Source organism: Podarcis filfolensis (assembly GCF_964270895.1).
Source record: "Podarcis filfolensis genome assembly, chromosome: 4".
Lineage (NCBI taxonomy): Eukaryota > Metazoa > Chordata > Lepidosauria > Squamata > Lacertidae > Podarcis > Podarcis filfolensis.
This window is the reverse complement of record NC_139607.1, coordinates 99,202,417-99,217,232: the sequence shown is the minus strand read 5'-3', so window position 1 is coordinate 99,217,232 and position 14,816 is coordinate 99,202,417. Positions and strand designations below refer to the sequence as shown.

The window sequence follows — 14,816 nt, the reverse complement described above, 5'->3', positions numbered from 1 at the left end:
ATCGCCGTTCACTGCCGGTTCCCGCTCGGCCAATCGCCCGGCGCGCCGCCGCCGGAGGGGCCGATTGGAGGAGGCGGGTCTGGGGGGCGGGGTCGAGCTGGCCAAAGGCTTCTGTCAAAGCGGGCGAGGGGGCGTCCGACATGTGGCAGCTTCGTAAGCGGGCGCAAAAAGTCCTGTCAGACCGACACGGCGCTCAGGGACCGAGTCCCGGCAGGCTGCGTTTTCTCAGGCATTTTCTGGCAACCACCGCAACAGACTTCATGGGATGGCCGGGTACTTTCTACGCTTCTCACGCGAGCAGGGAATTGAGGGACGCTCCCTCGCGTCTGCCCCGCCCCTTACATCCAGCTGCGCGCGGCGCTTTCGAGGCCGGCGGGAGGAAGGACTACGGTTCCCAGCATGCTTTGCGGCTTCTCCTGTCAGAGTCCCTTGTTTTTTAAAAAATAAGGAACAAATTTAGCGTCGTGATTCGAAACGGAGTTGGCTCTACCATGTAGTAGAAAGCATTTATTTATTTATTAAAAAACTTTTTTTTTAAAAAAAACAGTCCGTTAACGATCGACCTAGGTGACGTCACGAGGAGAGACGAGCAGCCAGCCTATCAGCGTCGAGGGTCAAGGGGCGGGCAGTATTGGCGGGAGATTGAGAAACCCCGGGAAACTAAGGAAGGCGCTCCCGGGATCCCTGGGGCAGGGAGAGAGATCTCTCTCGGGTACCTCATTTGCATATGTTAATTTCCGGGTCCCGCGGGTGCTGAGAGAAGCCCCCTCGGGAAGAGAAAGAGGTGAGTGCTGCAATCTCGGCTGTATATTTCTACTTTTTGTATATTTTAGTTTTTGTCGTTTAGTTTTGGTTATTGTTTTTTCTGGTCTTGTTTCCCCCCCTTTTTTCTTTTTAAGTGCTATTTTATTTATCTGAGATCCCTAAATATTTTTACTATGCACCTTGTAACATTTATCTTAGTCTAATAATGATGATAATTTATTTCCCCAGCCACTCTGGGCGGCTTTCAACAGAATATTAAAATACAATAGTCTATTAAACATTAAAAGCCTCCCTAAACAGGGCTGCCTTCAGATGTCTTCTAAAAGTCTGGTAGTTGTTTTTCTCTTTGACATCTGGTGGGAGGGTGTTCCACAGGGCGGGTGCCACCACCGAGAAGGCCCTCTGGCTGGTTCTCTGTAACTTGGCTTCTCGCAGCGAGAATGTATTGTATATGTAATGTAAGATCAATTTATCCTTTTTAAGTTTGCTGTGTAAAATTATTTGGGGGGAAATCATTCAATCATTTTGTTTTGTTTTGTTTTGGCTGCTGGGGGCAGGGCTTTCCTGTGAGTCAGGAACCAGATATATAAAGCTCTTCCTTCTCCCTCCGCTCAGACACCCCCCTTGCGAAGAGGATGTCTTCAGCCACAGGTAGGGAGCCAGCCGCCTCCGCCGCCTCTGCCTAGGCTTCTTAGCCATACTCTCTGCAGCCTCAGTGGCGCCATCTGCGCCCACACGGACGTGCCCCTTCAGTGGCACCGGAAAGAGGGAGGAAGCAGCTGCAGGTCCAAAGGGAACTTTCCCTCTTTCTTGAAGTGTAACTCTGTACGCCTCAAACCGAGGCTGCGCACCTTCAAAGCCCAACTTCCCTGAAGAATCCTGGGAACTGTGGTTTGCAAAGGGTGCTGGGAACTGTAGTTCTCTGAGGGAAACCAAGCCTTGTGAGGAACAGTTGAGGGAGCTGGGGATGCTGAGCCTGGAATGGAGGAGACGGAGAGGAGGCAGGAGAGACATCTTCAGATGCCTTCCAGGGGGAAGATGGAGCAAGCTAGATTTCTGCTTCTCCGGAGGGAAGGATCCGAACCAAGGGATCCAAATGGCAAGGAAGGAGATTCCGACTCAGCAGTAGGAAGCAACTTCTGACAGGAAGAGATGTTCAGCAGTGGGAGGTGGGTCTCGGTCAGGGATTCTTGAGCTGTTCATTCCTGCAGACCCTCCAAGTGTCCTTATTTTCCAGGGACGTCCCTGATTTAGAGAAGCCGTCCTGGTTTCTGATTTCATCCCAGAGTGTCCCACTTTTCCTTAGGACATCCCTATTTTCATTGGAGGAATGTTGGAGCTCTTCAGACACCCCCCTTGCGAAGAGGATGTACAGTGGACACTCGGGTTGCAAACGTGATCCGTGCGGGATGCACGTTTGCAACCCGCAGTGTTCACCACCCGCGTCTGCGCATGCACGGGTTGCGATTCGGCGCTTCTGCACATGCGCAAAGCGCGATTTAGCGCTTCTGCGCATGCGCAACCAGTACTTACGGGTTTCGGCAGTCCACAACCTGAAAAAATACAACCTGAGGCATCTGTAGCCCGAGGTATGACTGTATTTAGTGCAGTTATACATTGTTATTGTGCCTCCTCGTTTAATCCCCACCACAACCGCCCTGCAAGGTAGGACAGGGCCAAGAGGAGGCCATGGTCTTCTTCCCACTCCACCTGCCCCAGGGTTGCAGGCATTGAACTCTGTGGCTGAGAGGGAGGGGAGGATTCGAGCGCCCCACCCCCCCCAGGTTGGGGGTGAATTGTGGCTGGGCTGCGTCCTCACCTACGGAACAAAAGCGAAGGCCCCGGGCATCTCATCCCGAGGGAGTAAGAAGCAGAAAGGAAAAAAAAGAAATGCATCTCTCTTCCCCCCAAACCAGGTGGGACTCGGGATGGGAAAGCCCCATAAGCGGAAATGAAACCTGAGCAAATGAGGGTGATTCACTGAATCCTTGGAAATGGCTCCAGTCAAAATCAAATACGTTGTGTCTTTCACATTTCAGGTAACATCCATGTTCTTTTAAATTAAGGGAAATAGGGAGTTACAAAACAAGCTGACCTCAAAACATCCAGTATATTAGTAGGCAAACGACTATTTAAAAATAGTAAAAAGCTTTAAATGTTGATTTTTTTAAAAAATAAAAAACACCAATTAATATCATGTCACTAATTCATCATATAACTGGCTCTTTTTGTGTTCCAAATGGTAATCAGTTGATTTTATTATTTTACTAGCAGTGCAATGGGGAGCTTAGACCCAGAGTCTCTCCACTATTAGTTCTCGCCCTCTTCTGACTCTAGGACCTTCTGGCATATGCATTTTCAAATTAAGGACTATAAACTTGCAGGAAAAGAGATCTGAGCATCTTGAGATGCCAATTCCAGTGTCAAATAGTGGACTGTGCAGTTCTGCAGCAATCTAGTGGGTGCAGAGGGATAAATACCGCCCCGAGAATATACAAAAGTAAGAGTCGTGTGCTGTGCTTCTCAGTTGTTCCTTCTCGCTCCTTTTCTGGGGCAGGATCCCAAGTCCCCGGTGGAGAACCTGCTGCTTGAAGAAGGGGTTCGGCCCTGGCTCAGCTCTCCCCAGGACCGGAGCAGGCAACTGAAAGCAGAGCTGCAGTTGGAACACGCAAGCCGCATTGGCTACATTGATGTGGGTAAGCATGTGGGAGGAAGTAGCAAAGGAACCCCCTCTCCGGGAACAAAAGGGATAGAGAGGAGTTTTTATCCCTCTCTCACAACACTGGAACTTGTTGAAATCTGTGATGAGTGAGCCCTTCGCAATAAATCCCTCTGCTTAATCAGAGATGTATTTGCAGTCTTTATTGTACATTATTTACAAGGTACAGAGCATCACTTCAAGCGTCCGAATCATCCGTAGGGATGGAGTGGGAACTTCCTGCTCCTCCTCCAGCAAAGCAGCTTGGGCAATCCCAAACGCCTCTGTTGTTCCCTGCGGGCGTTTTAACATCCTCCTGTCCTGAGCTGACGGAACTGGTCTTCCTTCTCCCTCCGTGCCTGAGCTGGTAGATAGGTGCTGCTGCTCTCTAAGATCAGGGAGTCTTGCCTCCGCCTGAGTGGCTTCCCCTTGCTCTCCACCCCCTTTCAGTGCTGCCAATTCTACCAGCCCCTCTCTCTCCCCCTCCTTCCACTCTGGAGCCTTCCCTGCCAGCTCTGTGAGAAAATCCAACGAAGCTGAATGTTGAGAGATTCAGCAAACATTAAAGTCCTTCTCCACGCAGCACACAGTTGAACTGTGGAGCTCCTTCCCACAGGAGACAGTGATGGCCACCAACCTGGATGGCTTTGAAAGAGGTTTAGACAAATTCATGGAGGAGAAGGCTTACCAATAGCTACTAGCCATGATTGCTTTGCCTCTGTGGTTGGAGGCAGCAGTGATTCTGAATGCCGGATGCTGGGAACCACAGGAGGGGAGGGTGTTGCTCTTGCTTGTATCCTGCTTGCAGGTTTCACATCTTGGGCATCTGGTTGGCCCCTGTGAGAACAAGATGCTGGACTAGAAAGGCCACTGGCTTGATCCAGGAGGCCCTTCTTCTGTTCTTAAGGGCTGATGTTGTAACTGCAAGGCAGGATTAGAAGCACAGAGCAAGTGACACACTGCTTTAAATTTAAAATATGTTAAGACAGCATGTTCTTCAATGAGGTGTTCACATTCTGAGCAAATGTATTGCAGTGTAGGTTTGTGTCCAGGTGATGGCTGGGTAGCTGAGTCTGTGGCTCTTCAATACAGTTTTAAGTTTGAATTTATATATTTTTTAACTGTTGCTATATCTGTATTGGAACGCGGGTGGCGCTATGGGTTAAACCACAGAGCCTAGGGCTTGCTGACCAGAAGGTCAGCGGTTCGAATCCCCGCGACGGGGTGAGCTCCCGTTGCTCGGTCCCTGCTCCTGTCAACCTAGCAGTTCGAAAGCACGTCAAAGTGCAAGTAGATAAATAGGTACCGCTCAGGAGGGAAGGTAAACGGCGTTTCCGTGCGCTGCTCTGGTTCGCTTAGTCATGCTGGCCACATGACCTGGAAGCTGTACGCTGGCTCCCTTGGCCAATAAAGCGAGATGAGCGCTGCAACCCCAGAGTCGGCCACGACTGCACCTAATGGTCAGGGGTCCCTTTACCTTTATATCTGTATTGTCCCTGTTATACCTGATTGCAAATTCAAATGTATCCCTATTGTGTTTTATAACTTCCTTGATATTGTTTGTGGGCTGGAACGGGTCTGTGACCGAAATAATAAATTAAAAAAGTGAAAAATTAATAAATGAGTTTTTTTGAAAAAACAAAAGGAGCAGGAGACTAGGGCGGGCGGCAGGGCTCTGAATGTTTGTGAACCCCATATGAGTGCACTGCAACTCAACTAAATTGAGTGGGGAAGGCAGGCAGCGCCAGCAGGAGACAACTTTCAGACGTTTGATAGTCAAAGTGCAAGTTCTTTGGTGCAGAACTTGATGTTCTGTTTGTGCTCTTCAGGGAACTGTGGCTCTGCCTTCCTTCAGATAGACGTGGGACGATCCTCCTGGCCTCTAGACCAGAGCTACCTCACTCTCTTGCCCACCACAGCCTTGATGATGCCCGCCGATGCAAAGCTGGATAAGAATCGTTCTGCGGTCCGGATGTTTAAAGAAGGTAAGAAGGTGGGCACTCTTCAGCCACGTGGAGCCACCTGAGGACTGTAAATGGCCTGGATTGTATTTGCTCGGCATCTTCCTCTCTGTGCCCCACAGGAGACTTCCTGGCTTCAGCTCTAGGCGAGAAGTGGGATCGTGTCAGACTCACTTGTAGCCAGCCCTTCAACAAGCGCACGCAGTTCGGTCTCTCCTTCATCCGAATCCGCACTCCACAGGACGTAGACGACAGCAAGTCAGGCCCAGTCTCAATTCCTAGTCAGGTACAGATCCATGGGTCATGGGTAGCTATCCTGCAATTTTACGCAAGCATAGGGGCCAAAATCCAGCAAGTAAAGAATATTGTGCACAAACTGGGCGTTAAACTAGTGAAGTTGTTTGTGTAAATAAAATACTAAATACTAAAATACCAAAATAAAGTGTGCACAAGCTCCCCATGTATTTATTTTTTTCAAATTAAAATACAGTGGTACCTCTGGTTAAGAACTTAATTCATTCTGGAGGTCTGTTCTTAACCTGAAATTGTTCTTAACCTGAAGCACCACTTTAGCTAATGGGGCCTCTCGCTTCCGCCATGCCGCTGCTGCACAATTTCTATTCTAATCCTGAAGCAAAGTTCTTAACCCGAGTTACTATTTCTGGGTTAGCGGAGTCTGTAACCTGAAGCGTATGTAACTTGAAGCGTCTGTAACCCGAGGTACCACTGTAATTGGGAGGCTGCCAATTCTGCTGTTTGTCTGCTCAAAAGCCACCCTCTCCCCCAGGAAGTCCATAAAATTATCCATGGAGGAAGTGAGTAGAGAAAATACTAGAACTAGAACACTAGAACTTTTCGACATCCAGTGAAGCTGAAGATTCAGGGCAGATGAAAGAAAGTGTTTTATGCATCGCATAGTTGAGTTACGGCACTCGTTCGCAGGAGGCAGTGACTGCCACCCGCCTAGATGGCTTCAAAGGGTTAGACCAATTCATGGGGTATAAAGCTCTCAATGGCTACTAGCCATGGTATGTTCCGCTTCTACTGCCAGGGGCAGTAAGGCTTCTAAATGCCAGTTGCTGGGAATTTCAGGAGCTGAGAGTCCTGCAGTTCTCAGGTCCTGCTTGCCGGGTTCCCACAGGGATCTGGTTACGAGAAGAGGATGCTGGGGTTTGGCCTCATCCAGCAGGTGGTTCTTATGTTCCCTGCAATATGAAATCACTCGAGGGATTTTTGAAGGTCTACTGTTCCTAGCAGCCACCATTGTTCAGAAGCACAGTGACCTTGTTCTACCTTGCTTTGCCTGCCAGACGCTGGCAGGGATGCCCTGCTTGTGAACACCCCTGAGGCCTTTGATTGGCAGGATACTGAGCCAGGTGGGCTGTTGTTCTAGCCCAGAATGGCCACTCTTATACTGATGAGCAAAATCTCTTGTTTTTTTGTATTTGAGCTGAGCTATAGAAGCGGGGGACAAAAGGAGTTTAAGTCTAGTATCTTACACAGGACTTCAGTTTGCTAATTATTGATCTAATTATTGATCTCTCAAATGTTACCTCTCTCCTTTCATCCTGTTTGTTGCCCACAGGCTCCTTCCGAGTCCAGCAGCCGCCCATGGCTCTCCAATGCAGCCTTCTGCAGGACTTTCTTCCCAGAGGCGCCATCGTAAGTACCTGCGTGTGTGCATCCATTGATCGCACCCACCCACCTCTGGCACAGGGCCCCCAGAAGGGTGGACAGAAGGGAATGCAGGCCTTAGCCTGAAGCAATGTTAGTTTGAAACTTCTGGAGGTCTTCAGGATAAGGCTGGACTGTCATCAGTGTGCTTTATGTGCAATACATTCCATTTTTGGAGAGGGAAGGTTGGAGCAATGGAGAACAGACAGTCCTTTTCCGGTTTCTGACTCTGTTCTTGTAGTTCTTTTGCTCTGTTGGTAGCAGCATTGCTTCCAGTAGCTGGAGTCTTGGTTCTGCAGTGTCCTCTTGAGGAAGCAGCTGTTGGGTTTCTCTTTGCAGGAGCACTGAGCAGGAAGCGGTGCTAAAAAGCCGGCTGCAGCAGCTGGACCCAGCCTCCAGCCCTGGCGCCTGTATGAGCCGCCCGGCCAGGATGGTGCTGCAGGGGGCCTGTGCCCGCAAAAGAGCCTTCCCCCTGGTGCCTGGCCCCAGCCCTCCTTCTGCAGAGAGCAAAGGGGACGGGCAGAGCCGGCAGGAAGCTCAGGAGCCAGCTGCGTCGCGTGAGTATTGGGGATGTGGAGGGGGGCGGAGAGATGGGGACACTTCTGTCTGCCAGTAAGCTACTCCTCCAAGCACCAGAATGGGGGCAGATCCACAAGGGGCAATTCAAACCACGTTTGATGTGTTGAGCTGGTCTTGTGAATATTCCAGCCCGTGTCAGAGAGAACGGCTGGAGCACACTGGGATAGTGCCCGACAAAATCTTAAAACCTTGGAATGACTAAGCCAGATTCCTTTTTCATTTCATTTCATTTTTTATTTGCATGCCGCCTTTCCACAGTTAAAAAAACAATGTTCAGGGCGGCGTACAGCATGACCTTGAAAGCCCTAAATGGCCTCAAAGGCCCAGTAGACCTGAAGGAGCATCTCCACCCCCATCGTCCAGCCCGGACACTGAGGTCCAGCGCCGAGGGCCTTCTGGCGGTTCCCTCCCTGCGGGAAGTGAGGTTACAGGGAACCAGGCAGAGGGCCTTCTTGGTGGTGGCACCCGCCCTGTGGAACGCCCTCCCATCAGGTGTCAAAGAGAAAAATAACTTAAACTTTTAGAAGACATCTAAAGGCAGCCCTGTTTAGGGAAACTTTTAATGTTTAATAGGTTATTGTATTTTAGTGTTTTGTTGGAAGCCGCCCAGAGTGGCTGGGGGGACCCAGCCAGATGGGTGGGGTGTAAATCATAAATTATTATTATTATATAACAAGATTTACATAATTACAAAAATCAAAAACAATAAATAAACCACGTAAAAAATGCACAACCAAATGGGAAACCATTTCCACATTAATCAAAATCTAAAACTAAGAATACAGTACAGCGTTAATATCGCAGTTTAAAATGACATAGGTAAAAAATAACAGCAATTTAAACAAAAGCAAAACAAAATGGAGCCCTCTCTGCCCAGCAGCAGCAGTGGCAGCAGCAGTCCTTTATAGAGCCCATCAGGTGTAGAGCTCTGGGCCAGGTGTTGAGTGGTAGGACTGGGGCCCTCAGGCGCTGAGCAGGGGAGTCCTGATGGATCTGTGCTGCTGATTGGGTTTTTTTTCCTGGATCCTTAGTTGCGTCCAGAGGTGCAGGTGGCCTTGGTGGCAAAGAGTGCATTCTACCAGATTAGGCGTGTGGCCCAACTATGACCCTTTCTGGACAGGGATAGCTTGACTTCAGTTATCAGGTGTGCAGCCTGGGAGTCATTTTGGACTCACCGCTGTCCATGGAGGCGCAGGTCAATTCTGTGTCCAGGGCAGCTGCCTACCAGCTCCATCTGGTACGCAGGATGAGACCCTCCCTGTCTGCAGACTGTCTTGCCAGAGTGGTGCATGCTCTGGTTATCTCTCGCTTGGACTACTGCAATGCGCTCTACGTGGGGCTACCTTTGAAGGTGACCTGGAAACTACAACTAATCCAGAATGCGGCAGCCAGACTGGTGACTGGGAGCGGCCGCCGACACCATATAACACCGGTCCTGAAAGACCTACATTGGCTCCCAGTACATTTCTGTACGCGGGTGGCGCTGTGGGTAAAACCTCAGCGCCTAGGACTTGCCGATCGCATGGTCAGCGGTTCGAATCCCCACGGCGGGGTGAGCTCCCGTCATTCGGTCCCAGCTGCTGCCCACCTAGCAGTTCGAAAGCACCCTTAAGTGCAAGTAGATAAATAGGTACCGCTTTATAGCGGGAAGGTAAACGGCGTTTCTGTGTGCTGCTCTGGTGCCGGTTCGCCAGAGCAGCTTCGTCACGCTGGCCACGTGACCCGGAAGTGTCTGCAGACAGTGCTGGCTCCCAGCCTCTAGAGTGAGATGAGCGCACAACCTTAGAGTCTGTCAAGACTGGCCCGTACGGGCAGGGGTACCTTTACCTTTACCTTTTTGCATTTCTGAGCACAATTCAAAATGTTGGTGCTGACCTTTCAAACTCTAAACAGCCTCGGCCCAGTAGACCTCTAGGAGCGTCTCCACCCCCATCGTTCTGCCCAAACACTGAGGTCCAGTGCCGAGGGCCTTCTGGCGGTTCCCTCACTGCGAGAAGCCAAGTTGCAGGGAACCAGGCAGAGGGCCTTCTCGGTGGTGGTGCCTGCCCTGTGGAACACTCTCCCACCAGATGCCAAGGAAATAAGCAGCTATCTGACTTTTAGAAGACATCTGAAGGCAGCCCTGTTTAGGGAAGTTTTTAATGACTGATGTTTTAGTATGTTCTGATGCTACCCAGAGTGGGTGGGGTAATCATCATCAACATCAATCAGTCAATCAATCAATCAATCAATCATCAATGCTCTGGGAATCTCAAGACTGAACTATTGTGATGTGCTTTCTGTGGGGATGCCTTTGAAAATGGTTTGGAAGCATCACTTGGTGCCTAAGCCACTGAAGAGAACTATAGACCTCCCTCACAGCCTACTATGAGCCACTAGAGGGAGGAAGAGAACCATTATGGAGTCTCTGGCCAGTCAGTTCTTCCCTGCTGTCTTCTAGCTGCAGAGTAGATCAGCTACAATCTTATCCTGCCTGCAAAGATGAAAATAATTTAGACTGTTTAGCTTAGAAGGATAAAAAGGGAGGAGTGGGGACAATAGCACTCTCCAAACAGGATGGCATGGATGAGGTTATTCTGTTTTCATCCTCACAGTAACCCTGTACAAGTTGGTCTGTCGACAAATCACGATGTGATGCAGGTGGCCTGTGAATGGCACCTTCCACTAAAACAACGCAGAAGGGTTATTTTTTAAAAAAAATCCTCCCCAAGTGCCGTAGCCCTGAGCATACTCCCCGCCTCCCCCGTTCCCCCACTCAGTGACTCCTGGGTTGCGATCCTGCTTGTGAGTCTCCGGCTCAGTCCCCAGAGACGCTCCTCATTGGCACAAGACAAATCCAATGGCTTTTTTTGGCTGCGGCGATTTTAATTATTAATTTTTTTGTGCATATTGCTGTATCATATATATATGAGGGCCTTATCGGTAGCGGCACCCACCCTGTGGAATGCCCTCCCATCAGATGTCAAGGAAATAAACAACTACAGTGGTACCTCAGGTTACATACGCTTCAGGTTACAGACTCTGCTAACCCAGAAATAATACCTCGGGTTAAGAACTTTGCTTCAGGATGAGAACAGAAATTGTGCTCCGGCGGCACGGTAGCAGCAGGAGGCCCCATTAGCTAAAGTGGTGCTTCAGGTTAAGAACAGTTTCAGGTGAAGTACGGACCTCCGGAACGAATTAAGTACTTAACCCAAGGTACCACTGTACCTGACTTTTAGAAAACAATCTGAAGGCAGCCCTGTTTAGGGAAGTTTTTAATGTTTGATGTTTTATTGTGTTTTTAATATTCTGTTGGGAGCTGCCCAGAGTGGCTGGGGAAACCTAGCCAGATGGTGTAGAAATAAATTGTTGTTGTTAGAACATAAAACCAATAAAAAGTTGACAACTTTGAGCTCTGGTCTCCTCAGCTGGTCCCCCCCCTCTGCCTACTATGTGTGACAGTGGATGTCTGCTTGGGGTACAGACACTGGCGGACGAAGGCGGGGGCTCGCCGCTCACCCCTCCCAAAGCGCGCCATGCCCCTGGATGTACACTGCTCCTGGTACCAGAGCAGGTAGCTCTGCCACTGGGTACAGCATGGCAGAATAATAATAATAATAATAATAATAATAATAATAATAATAATGATGATGATGATGATGATGATGATGTATATCCCACCCATCTGGCTGGGTTTCCCCAGCCACTGTGGAATAAGGGTTTTCATCAGTGGGTGGACAGTCCTGCCTTGTGGAGGAGGGTTTGGGCAAGATCCCCTCTTTGGTGATCCTTTGTTTCCATCTCTCTGTGTGGGATCTCATTTGCTGTAGAGCAGTCAACCCCACAGGTGAGTCTTAGCAGACACACCAGCCCTGCATGACTAATGTTGCTGACTTGGTTCATCTTGCAGGGCCAAAGCAGGAATCGTCTGCCAGAAGAGGGGGCACGAAAACGAGTCGAAGACGGGCATCATGCAGCAACCTGACGAGGTGATTTGGCCGTGTGGGGAATTTCCTTCCGGTTCAGTCCCAGTCAGCTGCCCTTCGGATGCAGCTCAGGGTTCACGGTGGTGGTTTCCCAGAGCAAATCTGTGGCCATCTCTGCATCCTGCAGCTTCCGTTAACCCAGCAAAAAAAGATAATGTTTCAGGACTCCTGAAGGGTGTGATACTGGCGGAATGACCTGAATGCAGCTGTTATAATGAGGAAAATTAACGCAGTCTGATTTGTTACCTCCCTGAAGATAAAAGACGAAGTACATTCATACCTCAGGATGAATACGCTTCAGCTTAAATATTTTTGGGTTGTGCTCCGTGGCGACCCGGAAGTAACAGAGCACGTTACTTCCAGGTTTTGCTGCTCGCGCATGCGCAGATGCTCAAAAATGACGTCACACGCATGTGCAGAAGCGGCGAAACGCGACCCGCAGATGTGCTGTTGCGTCTTGCATTCCATTCAGGATGCGAACGGGCCTCCAGAATGAATCCCGTTCGCATCCTGAGGTACCACTGTATACTCTCAAAGGGAAAATACTACCATGCATAGTAGTCGTTTTGAATAAATAGTGGATGTGTGCTGAGCTGTGTGTGGTATAAAGGGAGACTTTAATAGGGACGCGGGTGGTGCTGTGGTCTAAATCACAGAGCCTAGGGCTTGCCTATCAGAAGGTTGGTGGTTCGAATCCCCGCGACGGGGTGAGCTCCCGCTGTTCGGTTCCTTCTCCTGCCAACCTAGCAGTTCGAAAGCACGTCAAAGTGCAAGTAGATAAATAGGTACCGCTCCAGGGGGAAGGTAAACGGCATTTCCATGCGCTGCTCTGGTTTGCCAGAAGCAGCTTAGTCATGCTGGCCACATGACCCAGAAGCTGTCTGTGGACAAACGCCAGCTTCCTCAGCCTATAGAGCGAGATGACCACACAACCCCAGAGTTGTCTGCGACTGGACGTAATGGTCAGGGGTACCTTTACCTTTAAAAAAACAAAAGGGAGACTTTAAAATCTTTTAAATGAGCAACAACCTTCTCCACAGGTCTGCAGCAGCTTCTTCTGTCAAGCGTAGGGGTAATTCTCGAAGGGAGCGAAGAGCCGCAGGCCAGCAGGGAAGACTGAGGAACATGGAATGTGAAGATGAAGAGGAAGAGAGATGGCCTAGAAAGAGAGCGGTGGGGTTGGGTGTGTGCCCCATCTGTGCAGGTGAGTAATAGAATGGAAAGAATAGCTAAAAGAGCAAACATGACGAGGACTCGGGGCTTGAAAAAGCATGTCGCTAGTAACAGAGGGCAAATTCAAATAAGCCGCCTGCCAGGACCGGTGCGACCATTGGGCAGAGGGAGGCAGCTGCCTCAGATGACAGGAGCTGAGGGGCGGTAGCAGTACCACCTCCTTGGCTGTTCCCCTCTGTTAGAGGGCAGAAGCGGAGGTGCACGACACCCCCTAAACTAGCCGGCAGCCCTCAGGTGTGCTGGGGGATGCTGCTGTCCTGTTGTCACCTTCTGAACATGGAAGGGGTCGCACCATCTTGTCCTTTGCCTCTGGCAGCAAAATGTCTTGGACCAGCTCTGCTATCTGCAGTCAATCGCTGAGTAGCAATTTATTTTTCAATGATGCTTTCTTTGTGTTTGTTTGCGTGATGTTTCCCGTCTTCGATTTGCAACACGTGGCACTATTTGGCGGGGAGAAATTGTTGGGAGAAGATAGCGTTTTGTTTGCACCCTGCTGATTGGGGGAGAGAGCGCGTTGTTTGCACCACGCTAAAGTGATTGGCCTCGTATTTGCAACGTGCAGGAGGGTTGCACATAATGGTGTCGCAGTAGTATTCTAACCTCAACTGGCAATCTCAGAGTGGATTGTGGCCAGAGACAGGGGTGGGAGAGAAGGGAGGTTCTAGCTTCTGATGGCTCTTGTCAGACCCTCTTGCCTCCTTCCGCAGGCCATTTCCCCAGCAATCTCTTACCAGCTCATGCCTCCAGCTGTGGAGAAGAGGATTTTGAAGTGAGCTCTTCCTCCTCGTCTCCATCGTCGTGGGAAGAGCTTGTCGCAGACTGCGTCCACTGCCCCATCTGCCAGTTCAGTTTCCCCGCTGCTGAGATAGAGAGACACGCCAGCAACTGCGGGGAGCCGACTGAGGCCCTGGTGAATGAGCCCTCCTGGCTTTGGGCAGAACAGGGCGAGTAGATTGGGTGCAATCTACTTCAGTCGCACGTTTGGTGATCAGCTGGGATCAGGATGTCGCCAGAACAAGGAGCCCACAAAGGACACACAGTGCTGCCACAGGGTTGGAAGTGAGACTAACAAGAAGAGAGTTAGAACTCCAGTAATCGGGGCGAGGAACATGTTCTTCGGGTTGCAGTGCCAGCACCTTTTACTCTCCCTCTGGTCTGATTCTTCTCACCAACATCCGCACACGCCAGAGCGCTGGGGCTCATCCTGACTTGTTGTTGTGGTTCACAGCCAAGACTGTCGGAAAGATTCCTTGGAAAGGCGACTTTCTTCCCCGCTCACCTTCTCCTCTCCCGCAAAGAAGCTGAGGGGCAGGCACTGCGCAGCCCATACCGGTCTCTTTTCCGTACAGACCAGCCGCACGAAAAACGAAGACTGAATTAAATGTTTGCAAGGCTTGCCAAACTCCAAACTCCTGTCCCCCCTGGCTGGGGCTCCTGGGAGCCCTAAGTTCTGCAACATGTGGAGGCCGCAGGTTCAGGACCATTTGGACCAAGGGGCCTGTTCTAGGAATGTGCCGGTGACAATCTTTGTTGTTAAAAATTGGGGTTTATTTCTGAAAAGTTGTGTTGTGTGTCACTGAATGAACCGATTGTCCTTTTTTTGAATTTCCCTCCGCACATTCATAGGCACCAACATTTCAAAGCGAACCACTGTCCTGCACTACAATTTAGTGGGGAGCTTCATGCTTCTGTTGTTGCAGAAATGCCCCACCGTAATGGTATCCTAGTGACCCACTGCTATTATTTGTGAGCTACCTCTTTAAAAGGAAAGAAAAGCAGCTGCCCTCATTGCTCCGCCCACTGTTAGCTCTGGCCCCGCCCACCACTGGAGTGCGGCCCTCAGAATGTTGGCCAGAAGGGAAGGTGGCCCTTGGGGTGGAAAAGGTCCCTCAGCTCTGTTCCAGTTGCCCCAGATGGTCCAGGTTTAATTTCAAAATG

At 50.1% G+C, this 14,816-nt stretch overlaps 1 protein-coding gene across 3 annotated transcripts; it reads left to right on the top strand.

Moving 5' to 3' along the window:
* Positions 1–27: 27 nt before the first annotated feature.
* XNDC1N (XRCC1 N-terminal domain containing 1, N-terminal like) lies at positions 28–14,432 on the top strand. Of its 3 annotated transcripts, none has more exons than XM_083610004.1 (11): positions 28–741; positions 1,323–1,416; positions 2,682–2,804; positions 3,323–3,461; positions 5,293–5,448; positions 5,547–5,710; positions 7,010–7,086; positions 7,438–7,655; positions 11,570–11,648; positions 12,686–12,849; positions 13,586–14,432. In XM_083610004.1, exons 3-11 carry the CDS (start codon positions 2,760–2,762, stop codon positions 13,828–13,830), a joined length of 1,287 nt encoding a protein of 428 aa, XP_083466130.1. In that variant the 5' UTR covers positions 28–741; positions 1,323–1,416; positions 2,682–2,759; the 3' UTR covers positions 13,831–14,432. The 3 variants fall into 3 exon arrangements, with proteins under 3 accessions (XP_083466130.1, XP_083466129.1, XP_083466128.1); XM_083610003.1 differs by having other exon boundaries at positions 28–784; positions 1,381–1,416; XM_083610002.1 differs by having other exon boundaries at positions 28–784.
* The last annotated feature ends 384 nt before the right edge of the window (positions 14,433–14,816 follow it).

What these genes read in the sequence shown, in the direction of transcription:
- XNDC1N (XM_083610004.1), top strand. Translation starts at nt 2,760, where the DNA reads ATGGCTCCAGTCAAAATCAAATACGTTGTGTCTTTCACATTTCAG. An exon ending in TTGTGTCTTTCACATTTCAG is followed by an intron (nt 2,805 to 3,322) that starts GTAACATCCATG and finishes TTTCTGGGGCAG; the next exon opens with GATCCCAAGTCCCCGGTGGA. An exon ending in CAGTCTCAATTCCTAGTCAG is followed by an intron (nt 5,711 to 7,009) that starts GTACAGATCCAT and finishes TGTTGCCCACAG; the next exon opens with GCTCCTTCCGAGTCCAGCAG.